Below are 17,371 nucleotides of genomic sequence, written 5' to 3' on the forward strand. Positions count from 1 at the left end.
CTGACCCGCATCACCTGTCAGAGATCCCCTGAATGAATAAACAAAAATAGAGGATGTTCCATTTATCTACCTCGCCTCCCTTCCTTCCTTACTGACGCGCCCTCAAAGATCTGAGAGGACTGGATAAGTGTCAATAAGATGGTGGACCCACCCTCTGACCTATCAAGAGTCTAGGCTAGTGGCATACCTCCTACTCCCCAGGGGGAGTGACACAGTGCAGTGCACAGGAATAGAGGGGATGTTATGGATGTAGGGAATCAGAATGCAGAGACAGACTCAGCCCACAGGAAGTCTGTCTCAGTGTCTGCGACCTCTGGGGTGACCTCTGGGGTGAGCAGCAAACAGTCTCGTCCTCCAGTCCTGCTCTGCCTGTCTAGACAAAGGGATACATAAAGAGACTGAGGACAGAGTGAGGAGAGAGGGCAGAGGGCTAGCTAACTGGAGGGAGATGGAGGGAGATGGAGAGGGCACAAGGCTAATTAGTGGTAGACAGATAGAGAGCAGAGGAATAGTGCTAATGGCCTGACGAGGACCGTTTGGCATGATCAGGTATTCAGGGGGAAGAGAGAGATGGTGAGGAGGGAGGGGGAAGGAGGAGAAGGGAGGAAGGTAAAGTGAGAAGGGGGTGAAGCAGTGTGTTGTTTTTCTGGGAGGAGGGAGAGGATGGAGAAGTAGAAGGATGAGGTAGTGTAAGATTTGCGTTTCAGTGAGGAGGGGGTGAGGTGAGGAGTGGGTGAGTAGGGGTGAGGCAGTGTAAGAGTTGTGTTTCAGTGAGGAGGGGGTGAGGTGAGAAGTGGGTGAGGAGGGATGAGGCAGTGTAAGAGTTGTGTTTCAGTGAGGAGGGGGTGAGGTGAGGAGTGGGTGAGTAGGGGTGAGGCAGGGTTACTGCAGAGTGTTGTGTTACTGTGACCTGGCCCTCTAAGCCCCCGGAGGTGAGCAGAATTCCTAATGAGCTCTGAACTGTAAACAAGACTTGGAATCCACACTCGGGAATTCTGCTGCTTCCTATCAGGAATTCTATTCTCTAAAAGGAAGCGTCCACCCTCCCACTCCCCTCGCTCTTGCTACACAGACATGCACACACACACCGTACACTTGACGCACGCACAAACACACACACCACAGACACACACACACACAGACACACACCTCCCTCAGCCCATCCCCTCTGTGCCTGAGGGACAAAGCTAGGCGCTCGGCTAGACCAACGAATAACAGCTCAAATTGGAGGAAATGGGATCTAAAATTACATTTCAGAGAGTCTCATTGAAAGTGCATGCCTGAGACCTGGTTAGATTCATATTAAGACTCAATATCCTGTAGGGACATCAGAAATATTAGTCAAGCATCACGTAGCAATATAACATCGGCCCATTCACGTCCCTTTGATCAGGTTATAGAGACAGAGAGGCTGAGAAAATGGAATGGTAATGAGGTTACAATATTATGCACCTAATATATATACATCCTAATATATCTGCAGTCAAAAAGATTCACTGTCGTGAAAAAAATGGAAGACAGGTCGAATTAACCTGACCCCATGTTTTTGTCCCCAGCACACATTGACTCATGTTGAAGAATAGTAATGACGGTAATGAGACATTATTTGTCATAGTCTATAAAGAGTATAGGTGTAACAGTATCAGGTTTGATATATCAATGAATTGATGACGGAGCTGTAGAGAAGACAGGGCCCTGCCCAGGCCACCAGATATAATATGTTACACTGACGCCACCTACTGGTAACAGTAGAGAAGGCAGATTCCCAATTGATACAATAATAGTGACAGAGAGAGAGTGTGTGTGTGTGTGTGTGTGTGTGTGTGTGTGTGTGTGTGTGTGTGTGTGTGTGTGTGTGTGTGTGTGTGTGTGTGTGTGTGTGTGTGTGTGTGTGTGTGTGTGTCTAATCTCTGTTGACCACAGTCCACACTCTGTTTTATCCCAGCTATCTCTTTTACAAACAAACCATCTTGTGTCTCTGTCTGTGTCCTATCAGACAGTGCCAACTAAACCCACATGGTCCAACTAACCCTCTCGTCTGCACTCCAGCCGCTGAACCACTCACTTTTGACTACATGATGACACTCCGGCAAGTCAACCCGACCAGAACATCATCACCTTATTAGGGGGCAGAAGCTATTCGAAGCAAACTCATCAGCACCATACTGTGGCCAAACAGACACATTGCAGTTAACTGGACTTATTTTGCCCACTTCCGACATGCCCCTTCTCCCTGAAGTGTGCACTCATTCACCCCAGAGATGGACAGTACTTCTGTTACATGTATTTGATATATGTATTTCAACAACTTCTGAGTATTTCGTCATTTGTATTCCACTGGGCTCAACTACACTCCAATGTATTTGTGACAAGATACCTTCCAGAACTGTAATTTGTATTTTCAAAATACAAAATACTTTTCTATACCATTTTTTAATTGTGGTTCGCAATTCCCCCCCTCCCCCCTTTTCACCTTGCATTGGTATCAGAAGTCTGATGGCACTATGGTGGGATAAGAGTGTCTGCTAAATAAAGTAAATATATACTGAACATAAATATAAAGTCAACATGCAACAATTTAAAAAATGTCACTGAGTTACTGTTCATAATAAGGAAATCTGTCAATAGAAATAAATTAATTAGGCCCTACTTAATGGATTTCACATGATTGAATAATACTTCTGTTGGTCACAGATCCCTTAAAAAAAGGATCAGAAAACCAGTCAGTATCTGGTGTGACCACCATTTGCCTCATGCAGCGCGATACGTCTCCTTCACATAGAGTTATTCAGGCTGTTGATTGTGTCCTGTGGAATGTTGTCTCACTCCTCTTCAATGGCTGTGTGAAGTTGCTGGATATTGGCGGGAACTGGAACACGCTGTCACACAAGTCGATCCAGGGCAGCCCAAACATGCTCAATGGGTGACATGTCTGGTGAGTATGCATGCCATGGAAGAACTGAGGCATTTTCAGCTTCCAGGAATTGTGTACAGGTTCTTACAACATGTGTTATTACGCTGAAACATGAGGTGATGGCGGTGGATGAATGGCACGACAAAGGTTCTCAGGATCTAATCACGGTATCTCTGTACATTCAAATTGCCATTGATAAAATGCAATTGTGTTCTTTATCTGTAGCTTATGCCTGCCCATACCATAACCCCACCGCCTCCATGGGACACTCGGTTCACAACGTTGACATCAGCAAACCGCTCGCCCACACGACTCCATACACGTGGCCTGCGGTTGTCAGGCCATTAGGACGTAAAGCCAAATTCTCTAAAACAACGTAGCAAAGATGAATGAATATGAATTACACGCTCCCTCAAAACTTGAGACATCTGTGGCATTAACTTGTGTGACAAAACTGCACAATTTAGAGTGGCCTTTTACTGTCCCCAGAACGAAGTGCACCTGTGTATTGATCATGCTGTTTAATCAGCTTCTCAATATGGCACACTTGTCAAGTGGATGGATTATCTTGGCAAAGGAGAAATGTAAAGGAGGGATGTAAGCAATTGTGTGCACAAAATTTACATTTGCAAAGCAAATGTACATTTGCAAAGCATTGGCAGTATTATTCTAATGAGTTCCGGCTCGAAACAAGGCCAATAATAATACCCAGTGTGCTTTGCAGTTCATTTTGGTTCATTTTCACATATACATTTAGGCAATTTAGCAGACACTCTTATCCAGTGCATTCAACTAAGGAAGATAAACAAGAACATATCACAGTCATAGCAAGTAAAACATTTCTGTAATCGTTACTGAGAATGTTGTTGCTGTTCAGGCCGGCTACTTACAAATGTATTTCTGTATTTTAAAATACAAAATACAAGTATTTTGTGGTTCACTTTGATTAGTTGATCTTTATGGTATTTTGTCATTCTTTTTGGTAATTTTTGCCCATTCCTGATATTAATTAAGCCATTATGCCAGGCCTACAGACCTAGAGCTACTGGGAGATTACATTACTCAATTATGTTTTTATTTTTATTTAACCTTTATTTAACTAGGCAAGTCAGTTAAAAACAAATTCCCCGGCCAAACTTAGACGACGCTAGGCCAATTGTGCACCGCCTTATGGGACTCCCAATCACAGCCGGATGTGATTCAACCTGGATTTGAACCAGGGACTGTAGTGTCAGCTTTTACACTGAGATGCTGTGCCATAGACCACTGCCCCACTCTGGAGCCAAAAAGTAATCAAATTACCAATTCATAATATAGGCTAGCATGCCATTATAAATCGATGACAGATGTTTGTTTGACATTTCAGATGGCTACATGACCGTTAAACCAGCGGGATGTTAGGTCACTACTCCCAACTGTATAGTTTATCAGCGTCAGATGCGGACCTTGCGTTTTTTCTCTCCTGTCACGCCCCCTCCGCCGCGCTCAATTCTTCTCCTCTTCTGGCTGCGGAGAGAGAGGAAGAGGCGAAGCGAGAGGGTTTACTCCGCCCAAAATGTGTCCATGAAAATAAGTGAGAAATGTTTGTATGGCAGTCAACGAGAGAGTGTCAAATTTGGTCAACAGAAAATGTAATTGGACATTTTCTACATGAGGCTTATTTGGTCAAATATATGTTTTATAATGGTTAGGTTGTTCTTACAAATGCACTGATATAAGTGGACAGACGTGAAATTTCGGCAAAAAATAAAAAATAATAATACTTTATCGCAGAGTTTCGAAAGCCAGAGGTGGGAATGCTTTGAAACAGACCCAACAGACCAGGCCATGGTTTGTTGTTTGTGAAGTCAATGAGAGAAGTGAAATGTTTCTTTAGTTGTTCATTTAAATAAATAAGTCTAAAGGCACAACCTAGATTCAAGTAGTTGAACATGTCATTACTCCAACCTTGTGAAAGTGACAAACTGACACATTTAAATTTTTATCATAAACTTTATATCGAAGGAGTGACTTTGATTTGCACATGCGCAGTTCGGCGCGAAACGACCAATTGACCAGATGACATGTTTTTGCGCCTGAGTTTAGCCATTATTTCATTTATTTTATTTTTTATTAAACAGTAACATACAAAACACAAAAAAACAGAACAGCCAGAGCGATTACACAAAGAAATAAGGAATATATATATATATATATATATATATATATTATTTTTTTTAAAATACAAATCCAGATTATATCAATTCAAATACAGACATAGCGAATACATTTTTAAGACATTTTGTTTTGTATACGTTTTAATGATTCTAAATAGTTTTCCAAATCAGATTTTGATTTGTGTATAAAAAAAAATCCGAATAAAAGAAAGAGATTTATGACATACTCACGTTCAATTGTGGAATCAGTGTAGTAAAATAATATGTCCAATTTAGATATTTCAATGGTTGTATGCATTTTGTTGCCAAGATATAGTTTTACATCAGTCCAGAACACTTCACTATGGAAACAATAACAGAATAAGTGTTCAATAGATTCGGTTTCTAGTTCACAAAAACTGTATTCACTGGTAACATCAGGTATATATTTAGAAATCAAGCTATTACACGGGTAGAATCTATGGATAATCTTAAAGGAGACCTCCTTTACTTTATTGGTCACCATAAATGTGTGTGGTGTGAGCCAAGCACGGCGCCAGTTTGCATCAAACGATGAAGCCCAACAAAATATCGCAGAGGGAATAGACTTCATGTAGAAAATATCCCTTAATAAACGATTGTTACATTTCTTATCTAGTAAACCTATGCCATTCACCTGGATATCGCTTATAAAAGGAGTTTTTCCAAAATATACATTATTCTGAAGTAAAGAATTTATCCCACTAGGTATAGCTTTTATAACAGTGTCATATTCCTTGCTTGAAACCTCAACGTTGTATCTAGCAAGGAATATGACATTACCTACAAGCGTGATCTGGGATTTCTATCGGAGAAGCAGTTTCTGTCTATCTTCATACTGTAGCCCTACTGTATTTGACTTTTGTGCCTGTTGTTCACAAGCGTATCTGCCCTCTCGTTGGCTAGAATGGTCCCATCTGATCTCGCCTCCTCCCACCTGCCTTCCATCTTTGAGGACATGTATTTCTGTTGTTAAAGCGGTCACTCGACTATCTTATCAATATAATAGAACATCTTTGCTGTGGCTCAGGCGCTGTCAGGTGCAAAGCCGCTAACGACACCGCGGCAGCTCCATTAAAAGTACAGAATGTGCCAGGAACAAAGAACAAGAGCTGCTCTCTGATTCTCTCCGAGGAGAGAGAGAGATCAACCATGGCCAACTGTCGGAGAGAGAGCCCGCGGAGCCAGGCAGGACAGGGAAGTGGCAGTCTGGGAGCAGCGATGAAGCCCCGGCAGAGAGATCCATCCAGCGAGTTAGGGGACGCGGGCGAATCAATGACAGAGCTACCACAATGGTTGCGGATTTATTTCTATGGGATGCACGGTATCACTTTGGATATCCTTCTGTCGTCGGTACAAGGGCTTTTGACTGACAGCGACCCCAAACTGTTCGGCTTTTCCTCCCCGTACCTCTACATCATGCACTCGGTGACCCATTTCTTGCTGGAAAAAATATATTCGCAAAAGAAGTGCTTTCAAGGACGCACAGCAGTTTTCCACCTTGTTTTCTATCCCTCTGTGTACATCGGGTTGCAGATTCTGATTGGGAATATAAACACGCTGACCGAGCACGTTAGAATAGTCTCTGCCACTCATCTCGTAGTTCACTACCTACTGGCCCTGTACTTCACCCAAGTATTCCACAAGGGGCTTGCGCGGCTGCGCTACCAATGCCCCGGGAAACGGACCATGTCTACCCCGGAAAAGCGCACCCTGGAGCCGCTGCCTAATAACGGTCTGCCCGATGTTGTGCGATTCCTCTTCTTTGGAATGCATGGCTTTCTGGACGAGATAATTTTTACCTCGATATTCAACCTTGTGGAGAAATCGGACCGGACCATGAGCGGCCACACGTCCCTGTGGTCCTTCCTGATGTACGGAAGCTGCAGCTTCGTGGTAGAGAAACTCTACCTGCATTTGCACTTCAGACGGGGCTGGAGCACCTGGAGGCGGCTCCCCATCTATATCTGCTTCATCTACACCTGGGAGTTCTGTTGGGGGCTGGCGCTGCGGCAGTACAACGCATGCTCATGGGACTATTCCCACTATCCATTCAACTTCATGGGCCTGATCACGCTCCTCTACCTGCCCGGATGGGTCTGCATCAGTCTCTACCAGGATATTCTGTCCAACGTTCTGCTGCGCGTGGTAGTGTGTGCCAAAGACGAGGATTGAGGGCACTCAGGGCAGGGCGCTGGCATCAACGTCTGCCATGCGTCCAGGAAAAAAACTGTATTATAGGCCTAGGTCACATTTGATTTAGGGACTATTGATACTAATACAAATAAAGAAGAGGACATTTAAGACTATCAGTGGTGTACCCGGACTTAAATAGTGTGTATTTCCCCTGTGGAAATGTGGAATTGATGATGCTGTTTAGACAGCATCTTTTATCAGTGATTCTAACAAATAGCCTATCAGTTTGTGACAGGAAGCCTAAAAGCACAGACATGCCTTGCCTGTCATGTGATGACACACAGACGCCTTCTGCGGTGATGACAACTGCAATTTATAACTTTGATGTAGGTGAAACAATAATATTTGACATTTTACACTTCACTTGCTTGCGCATTTTAGAGCTGTGAATTATTTCCTAAACTATATTGACAAAGTCAGCCATATGCATGGTGGCACCGTTTGACTGGGTTGGTCTCTTCAATCCCAGAGCATGCTTTGAACTAATTTCTGCATGGCTGCATTCATGACCACTTAATTGCTTAAATCTTATCACCTTCAAAAAATGCATGATATTTGGAAATAAAATAGGTTCTAAAAAGTTCAAAATGTATGTGGCATGAGATGTAATCGAACAGAATAGAACAGGTGGTGGACCGAATTCATCTCACTGTGAATCTTTTTCTGAACCAAACCTTAACCTTACTGTGTTGGAGTGCCTTTCTAAGTAAACCTACAGACAGCTGAACTAAAGACAATCTGAACTACACTGTGGGCCAGTTTCCCCCTAGTCCTGGCTGAACTAAAAAAGGAAGCTCAATGGGGAATTGATAGTGCTTTCTAGTCTACAACTATAGACTTAATCTGGGTCATGTAAACAGGCAGTGTGTGCCAATCAGACAGACCCTGAGGATCAGCTTTAATCTTCTCCGTTCTTTACATAGAGACATCCCAGCCCCAGGCTTGTTTACTTAACTTTAGCTTTTACCTGACCTCAGCTTTTTATGGTTTACACTCTATAGGTTGATCTGGAGTGGCCAATATCAGGAGTCAACAGACCTGGGTTCAGATACTACTTGAAATCTTTCAGACACTTTCACTGTTTGTTTTAACCTGCCTGGAGTGCGAGATGGACGGGGTTTGGGGTTTGAATGTTTGCAGCTTTTCTATTGGTTCCACGCCAGGAAAGCTCAATCAAGCCTAGATAAAGTATTTGAAATGATTTCAAAATAGTATTTGAATCCTGGTCTGGGATCAACATCCATGTATAGAGCCCTTTGCCCTTTGGCATAGATCTTTCTGCCTGTTTTATTTCCTTGTTTGCCATTGTACCACACTGTAAAGTCTCATGTTCTATTTGAGGGGCTACACACATACAGTATGTGTGGATACCTGTCACTGTGACTTAGCGACCTGTTCCAACATTATACTCTTTGGAAAGTACGTTTTGAAACGTATAGTTTTTGCTCTTTTACTGATTTTATGATTCTTTAGCATGTTTTTAATACATTTTACCGCCTGCCTTCGTCAGTCCTGGGGATTCCGTGAAACGAAGGTTGGAGGTAACTGAAAGCTGGTAATACTGATGAGTAATACTAGTCCAGGGAAAAATATCTTCTAACATATGTTATTAAAATATTGAAACTTTTACACATGTTGATTTTTGTCAGATGGTTATGAATATGGACTGAATGTTTCATGCCGTAGGAGTTTCCCTGTCCTGCGCGAACAAACAATACCTTCCAGTCTTCTGGAGACTGACACTGGACTGACTGAAATATCAGAATTATTTTCCTTTTGGTTTGTCATTTCAAAATGGTGGGCTTTTGTTGTGAGCAATGCAAAATAAGATTATTCATGGTGAATATGACCAGGAGTTTCTTTCCTGGTTATGTGGTCGCGGAGAATCTCCTGTCCCTGGTAAAGTTGTTATCTTAACTATATGATAATGTTTCTTTTAAAATGTGAGGTTTGGAAATCAATGATCAACTGTATAATACACTACAATCATGTACTACATGGCTCACAATGAGGAAGTAAAACCATGTTTATTTTAGGTTGTAAATGAAGAGAGCCGAAAGTATTCTTAATACAGTATGCCCATGGTGGAATTGAATTGAATCAATCACTGGATGGAAATAGTGTAACCTGCATACTGTACATTACTTAAATCTCAAAGAATTCCATGTTGAATCGCCAAGGTTGGCCCAGTTCATGTTCATGTTGTCTTGATTGACATTGGGCTCTCACTAAATTGCTTGTATTTACAGGTTGTCTGTGTTTCTCTCAGATCAGCTTCCTTAGAAAGCTGCACAATGTCATAAAAACAAAATGCCTGACCTTTACAGGAAACCGCACCTCAAATATATAAAGTCAACACTGCTCTGTGAGTGGATCAAGAGATACTAAATTACTCTTATCTGTGTCTGGTGTCAGATTGAGTCTGCGTGAGAGGCAGAGATGATGAATCTGGTTTTTCCACCTGCACTGTTTGTTGTTGTTGTGTGTGTGTGTGTGTGTGTGTGTGTGTGTGTGTGTGTGTGTGTGTGTGTGTGTGTGTGTGTGTGTGTGTGTGTGTGTGTGTGTGTGTTTAGACTAGGCTACCCATGGAAAGTTGTCAAGGAGACCATTCAGCGAGGTTGGAGGGGTAAGGTAAGAAGAGCTGTATTGTACATGTAGGGACCTGTTATTTATGTTCTCATATATCTGATACCCAGCGACACAGCACCACCAGCCTATCTGATTGGCCATAAACATCTAGGGACAACATTGGCTTATCTAATTGGCCGGATGACTCCCATCATTCACTTCTCCTTCTGGACTCATTATCTCCCTGCAGACTTCCTCTATTTGTTACAACAGTAAAACACTGATACTAACACGGCATTTAGTGTTGCTGTTCACTGCTTCACTGGTTCTCTGAGGTATCACTTCTCTGTTTCCAGTTATAACACTCGCAAACGCTCAAACTCTTAATAGGGTTGTGGGCCTAACTTCAGAAGTCTGGCTAAAATTCAAGGTCATTCTTTAGGCTAACGCTTAAATTCCAAATATCTACAGTAATCTACTTTAATGCTTAATAAGGCTTTGGGCTCTACCGTGGTCCCCCCCCCTCGAGTTTCAAGAAGGGGTGAAGACCAACTCCAAAGTAAGGCAGGAGTCATCCACAAACACAAGGTTTATTATTATTAGGGCAGGGCAAGGAAAATCTCATATTACACTTTTGGCCATTTACTTTCATTACAGTCGTTCACAATGAGTGGAGAAGAAACTATTAGTACCTCTTGTCAATGTCAATTAATAAAATATTCATAATAACAGCTGTAATAGGTGCCTGTCTTCACAACATCAACACCGTGAGGGTCAGTAGTGCAATAGACAACCAATGACACTGTAAATACTCACTGAGACAGAGAGTCGCATTTTATTTACATATACACTCAAATGATATACAAATAACTACTGGAGAAATGTTGTCACAGATTAACCATCTCTACTTGCAATAAACTCTTCGTTGTTCCTGTCGCAACATATCTATTTCCTGCTGAATGAAATCAGTAGACAAGTAAATCAGTATGGAGCATCATCATTACTGCAGTGTGAACTTTATAAAGGCACAGAGAAAACAGCGACCAGAAACCCCCAGGTTGTACATGGCACACACTATAGTTTGTCCTTATCCTCAATCAACAACCTTTTAGTCAACATTTCACCCGAAGCCATTATCTGCATGAGACGTCACTTACCTCTGATTATTATTATTGTATTATTATAAAGGTCAAACAAGAGACTTGTGCCACCTTGTGTATGTTACACAGGACACCGTCCAGTTACACAGGTCAACACTCATGATCCATCCATCGGTGTTTCAGTGTTTGTTCAAGTTCTCTTTAATGGTTGATTGTTCCATATCAGCTATCACTTTATTCAGTGTCTTAGTCTTGTCGGATAGACCCTGATGCTTCAGTCTAAACACCAGTGCTTTAGACAGGTGTATGGGCAGCTTGGGGGCACATGTCCGTCCTGCATAGCACTGACAGGTGAACCTTCTGGAGAAGAGAGTCAGGTCAGCCAGACTGGGCGTCCCCAGGACCATGTACGTGCCCCTGGCCCGGAGGATACGGAAGTTCCCTGAGGACAGGTGGAGGTAGTGGTCCGACTCATAGTGCTTCCGGACGCAGCGCCCGTTCCCCTGGCACAGGAAGTCGCTGCAGAGCTGGGCGGCGGCTGTCACGTTGGCGACGTAGGGGTTGAGCGTGGTGGTGAGGTACGAGGAAAGAGCCTCACAGGACGCCTGTGGGGAGAGAGAGAGAAAGTTGGAGGAAATGAAAACTCTTCATGTTCATGCGTAGTGGTGAGGTACACTTAGTGAGCCTCACAGGACGCCTGTGGGAAGGGAGGGTGGAGAGAAGAAACAATACATAAAAGAAAGTTCAAGTGGATTCATAGATGCTGGAGTTTAAGGTAATATTCTATTCATGGTGAGAATACTTTTTTTCTGTTTTCATATTGTTTTGTTGCTTATTTGTGTCTCAAATGGCAACCTATAAATGTCAGTGGTATTGGCTTTCAGTGTGAGTGGGGAGTATCATCTTGAGTGTGTATGTGTGTCAGAAGCCCTGTTTATACCTGGCTCTAGTATGCGTCCTTTGTCCTGATATTGTCTACATGCTGATTTAACCCACATTTTCAGAACTATGTGAGGCTTTGGTATTAACATGTATTAACATGTGACTGAAATCCGTCCATTGTGTCCGCATTGTGACCAAATTTCCTGGTCCCTCCTGGTTTCCTGGTCCCCCCTGTATGTGTATTTATTTATTTTAAGATACAAATTGATGCGATAAGTTAATGGTGCCACCTGTCAATGATTTGTCTGCATTGTGACCAGACTTCCTGGTCCCTCCCTGTATGCATATTTATTTATTTTAAGATACATATTGATGCCATAAGTTAATGGTGCCATCTGTCAAAAAGTTTAGAATGCAGAATAAGGATGATTTAAATGGTTTCACTGTCCAGATCCATGTACACTTGTAAGATATCCAGACACAATGCGTGCCTGACCACCTCTGGAGGTGGTGAGGAAGATCTGATCACAATGCATCTTTTGATTGTCTACATACACCTGTCTGAAAATGTGGGCACAATCAGAATGTGGACAAGATGTGGACAAATGTCACAACCAGATATAAACAGGGCTAGAGTATCACCTAACCTTGTCATCGTAGTCGGCACTGGCCCCCCACAGCACGGCTCCTGAGGCCCCCACAGCAGCACTCTCCCCGATGGTGCTGACAAGGTCCCCCTGGAGAACATCACACAGTTAACGCAGAGAAGGGTTATTATTACTGTGGTAGGGGGTATGACAGAGGTAACTGCACCTCATGACAACGTTGCTCTAACCTCAGATCCCCACCATCACCCTGTTTCATGTGTCTGGGGGGGTAGGGGCTAGAGACTCATTTAGGATTGGTCAAAAGCCTCTGTAAGGAGATATTTCTCACCTGGCTGAGGAAGCGTCTGTTCTGGTCGATGAAGACGGGTCGTGTGTACACGTAGACGGGTGCGGTGGTGGGCCGGGCGGGCAGGGCAGACACCCTCAGCGCCTCCTGGACTCGGTTTCTCACCAAGAGGGCGGCGCTATGCCTGTCCCCTAGAGACGCCTAAAAGAGGCACAACCCCATACGAGTTAGTCTCCCTTACCTTACCTATACAAACTAGGAAGCACTACAAACTAGGAAGCACTTTTAGTATAACCTGACAGACTACATAGGAGATGGCAAAACCAAAACACATCTGGGGGTAGATGTTAGATTATGAATTAGGCATATCCTGCCCCCCCAACAACAAAAAAACATTCTTACCTGCAGGTATATAGAGGGGTAGAGTGCAGAACTAGCCTCCCACAGCCAGAGTAGCTCGTCATTTTGCCCCCTCACCTCCCTGGAACATCTCCCTGTGTATCCTGGCTCCATCCATCCATGGTTATAACAGTTGGGGAACAGGTAGAATCCCCACTGGTAGTTGGGCCTGAGGCGGCTACCCAAGGACAGAGTCTCTGCCATGTAGCTGTGGGCTGCTGCCTGGAACTGCTTCTTGGCTGTAGCCGTGGCCCGCCGGGCTGTGAGTGAGCGGTCCCTCTGGCGGGCATGGGTCACTGATAGGGTCCTGTAGATCCACTTGGAGCCCCAGTTCCTGGCCCACAGGGGGCGCCAGTCCTCCCAGTCGATCACAGCCAGGCCACGGGCCGTCCTGGAGGGAGGTGGAGCAGTAAAGTTAAAGACTTATTATGCACTGATCTAAGGTCAGTTTTGTGTCCCCAACTCTCCCTTAATGGTTAAGGTTAGTGTTTGAACATGGTGAGCTAAACATCGATCTGTGCCTAAGGGAAACCTCATGGTTAATAATTAAGGTTAGGATTTTGGAGCTGATTCTAGATCAGTACTTGGAAGGGATGTAGTAGTTGATGTCAGCACGGGCCTTGGCCAGACTGGCCCTAAGGTTTCCTCTCTGGGGGATGCCTCCGTAGAACTGCTGCCTGGAAGGCAGGTCCACGTGGGGGTAGAGCCCCAGTCGGTCAGTATAGAACAGAGACAGGAACTGACCTGGCACCTAGAAACAGGGAGGAAGGAAAAACAGCAAAGTTTTTGTTAGGAAAAAGTTATGTCTTGTACTTCTCGCAATAAATCCCTGTTAGGACATTGAAGTAAATGATTGTTTCAGGTTTGATGTGTCAAACACTTTTATGGAATCCTTCAATTTCAAACATGTTACCAGCTATCCAAGAGGAATGTGTGTATTGTTTCTTACCTTGGCAGGTGTGGCCACGCCTCTGTAGGGGGAGGTGTCCAGGGAGATGTTGTACCTGTTACAGACCAGCTTTGGGATGTTCCAGGTCACTATGAAGGGCTCACGGTCAAATAGAGGAGGAGCAGTGTGGGGGAGAGGATGGGGGGAGGTTTTGGGCGGATGAGGAGTGGAGGTTTTGGGTAAGGGACGCGTGGTAGAGGGAAGAGGAGCGATTGTTGTTTTGGGAAGAGAAGGAACAGTAGTTCTGGAGAGAGGAGGGGTGAAGGCCTGAAAGGAAGGAGGAGTGGTAGTTTTGGGACGTGGATGGGAAGTTTTGGGGAAGGGACTTGTGGTATGGGGGAGAGGAGGAGGAAGAGAAGGGGAGGTTTTGAGTAAGGGAGGGTTGGTCATTTTGGGGAGACGAGGGCGGGAGGTTTTGGGAAGGGGAGGGGTGGTATGAGGAGGTGGACGAGGGGAGGTTTTGGGGAGGAGTGTGATAGTGGTTGTGAACACGGGAGGGATGGTGGTGGAGGAAGTATAGAGGAGAGGAACGGGGGAGGACTGAGAGAGAGGAGGGGTGGTGATTTGGGGGAGAGGAGGGATGGTCGTTTTGGGAGGACGGGGGCGGGTGGTTTTCGGGAGATGAGGAGTTGTAGTTTTGGCGAGACGAGGCCGAGAGGTTTTTGGGCGATGAGTGGAGAAGATTTTGGGGAGACGACGGCGATATATTTTGGTTAGGTGATGGGAGGTATCGGGAAGAGGAGGGACAGTGGTTGTGAAGGAAGTGTAGGGGACAGGAGAAGAGGAGAACTGAAAGAGAGAAGGGGTAGTGGTTTTGGGTAAAGGAGACACAGTGATTTTGAGGAGACGAAGGTGGGGTATTTTGGGAAGACGAGTGGGGGAAATTATGGGGAGATGAGGAAAGGTAGTTTTGGGGGTTTTGGGAGAGGTTTTGGGTAGGGGAATGGTCATATAGGGAGTAGGAGCAGGGGAGGTTTTGGGAAGGAGAGGGAAGGTAGTTTTGGGGAGACGAGGCCGAGAGATTTTGGAGAGACAAGGGTGAGAGGTTTTGTGGAGACAAGGGCGAGAGGTTTTGGGGAGATGAGTCAGGGAGGTTTTTGGGAGGGGACTGGCTGTGTCGGGGAGAAGAGTAGGGGATGTTTTGGGGAGACGAGGGTGGTAGGTTTCGGGGGGATGAGGGCGGTAGGCTTTGGGGGGGGGACGGCGGTAGGTTTTCTTTAGGGGAGGCAAGGTATTGAGGACAGGAGGAGGGGAGGTTTTGGGGAAAGGAGGGACAGTTGTTGTGGAGAGGGGAAGTATGTTGGTGGTGGTGGTGTAAGAGAGAGAAGCAGGCGAGGACTGAGAGACAGGAATGGTGAATGTTTTGGAGAGAAGTGGATGGGGGGTTTTGAGCAGATGAGTGGGGGAGATTTTGGGGAGACGCAGGCGGGAAGTTTTGGGGAGGGGACTGGTCATATAGAGAGGAGGAGGAAGGTAAGTTTTGGGGAGGGGACTGGTCATATAGAGAGGAGGAAGGGAAGTTTTGGGGAGGGGACTGGTCATATAGAGAGGAGGAGGAAGGGAAGTTTTGGGGAGGGGACTGGTCATATAGAGAGGAGGAAGGGAAGTTTTGGGGAGGGGACTGGTCATATAGAGAGGAGGAGGAAGGGAAGTTTTGGGGAGACGAGGGCGGGAGGGTTTTTGGAGGAAGCGTGTAGTATGGGGGAGTCGAGGGTGGAAAGTTTTGGTTTTGGTATGGTTGGTATGAGGTAGAGTAGCATGGGAGCTTTTGGGAAGAGGAGGAACAGTGGTTTTGGAGAGGAGTGGGATGGTGGCGTAGGGGAGAGTAGTGGGCGAGGACTGAGAGAGAGGAAGGGTTAAGGTGGTGAAGGAAGTTTGACGTTGGGGCTGGGGGGATGTGGAAGTGTGGGTGAGAGGAGAGGATGCAGTAAGTGTAAGAGAAGGGCTGGAGGTTGTTGGAGGTAGGAGGGTAGTGGAGCTGATGACACCCAGGAGAGAGAGGGTGAGGGCGGACAGCAGCAGTACAAAGCCCCTGCTCTTCTGGATGTACCAACCCATCCTTTCTCCTGGGGAGGAGAAACATTCAGCAAAGAAACAGACAATAACTGTCAGTATGAAGTGTACTGCGTATAGAACATATATACTGTACAGATGTCACGTCCTGACCAGTAAAAGGGGTTGCATGTTATTGTAGTTTGGTCAGGGCGTGGCAGGAGGTGTTTGTTTTATGTGTTTCGGTTTTTTTTGGTTAATGTTCTTTGTTACTATATTTCTATGTTCGTTCTAGTTTTTCTATTTCTATGTTTAGTTTATTGGGTTGACCTTCAATTGGAGGCAGCTGTTCCTCATTGCCTCTAATTGAAGGTCCTAGTAGGGATGTTTTTCTATGGGTTTTTGTGGGTAGTTGTTCCATGTGTAGCTGTGTGCCTTACAGGACTGTTTTTTCGTCGTTGTTTTTGTTTAAGTGTTTATTTTGGTTTTCATCTGAATAAAGAAGATGAGCATACACATTCCCGCTGTGCCTTGGTCCCATCTTTACGACGAACGTGACAACAGATTTACAGATGGCTGTTTGTCTTAGTCATTTTGAACTTACAGTCATTTAGAACTTATAGTCATTTAGAACTTAGTCATTTAGAACTTTCATTCTACAGACATTTATTTGTTTCACAGAGAGATTTGTACCATCTTAACAATCTTCTCACAAACATTTTTCAATCCCTTTCCCCATGTCCTTAAATGAACCTCCTTGGCTAAAGGTTGTTGCAATGTCAGAATGCTGGCTATGGCAGCTGAGTGCCAGCCTCAAAGATGCCCACAAAGATTGCTGGCACTGTATGGAAGAACTGCCATGGAACTGCCGTTTGGATAATCACTATCCCTTATCCCTAGCCTGCCAAGCCAAACCCACAGATAGACATAACGACAAGGTAAAAGACAGACGACACGGTACCTGGTCATCCCTTCACATCAGGTCTTCACCACAGCTCCTTGATCTGACGACACTGGATCCAACGAAGACACCTTGGCTTTTGGAGAAATGGCTTTCGCACCTCATCGGACCAGACTAAGAAGGTACTGTAAAAACAACCTTCTGGTATCCTAAACAGAGGAGACTAGACCCATTTCCTACACAGACCAACCGGAGAGAGGAGAAAGCTGGGCAGAGCTGTGTATAAGGATGCACCCACCACTGCCTGTTTGTCTATCGAGAATAACTTGTTATGGTCTGCACCAGCCAAGTTGGCCTTGGAGCAAGAGAGGATGAGACACCTGGGTGTGAGGTTGTGGAGCA

General features: G+C 44.9%; 2 protein-coding genes across 2 annotated transcripts; one reads left to right on the forward strand and one right to left on the reverse strand.

The window, feature by feature from the left end:
* Positions 1-6,044: 6,044 nt before the first annotated feature.
* LOC106576109 (transmembrane protein 229A) lies at positions 6,045-9,530 on the forward strand. The gene has a single exon (XM_014152996.2). The coding sequence runs from the start codon at positions 6,241-6,243 to the stop codon at positions 7,261-7,263; it is 1,023 nt and encodes a 340-aa protein (XP_014008471.1). The 5' UTR covers positions 6,045-6,240; the 3' UTR covers positions 7,264-9,530.
* A 1,134-nt stretch (positions 9,531-10,664) lies between these two features.
* Positions 10,665-14,466, reverse strand: LOC106576126 (hyaluronidase PH-20-like). Its single transcript, XM_014153032.2, has 6 exons — positions 14,077-14,466; positions 13,712-13,878; positions 13,131-13,518; positions 12,771-12,929; positions 12,482-12,571; positions 10,665-11,557 (listed from the first exon to the last, which is right to left on the reverse strand). Exons 1-6 carry the CDS (start codon positions 14,464-14,466, stop codon positions 11,132-11,134), a joined length of 1,620 nt encoding a protein of 539 aa, XP_014008507.1. The 3' UTR covers positions 10,665-11,131.
* Positions 14,467-17,371: the final 2,905 nt, after the last annotated feature.

This window comes from Salmo salar, chromosome ssa17 (genome assembly GCF_905237065.1).
Source record: "Salmo salar chromosome ssa17, Ssal_v3.1, whole genome shotgun sequence".
NCBI lineage: Eukaryota > Metazoa > Chordata > Actinopteri > Salmoniformes > Salmonidae > Salmo > Salmo salar.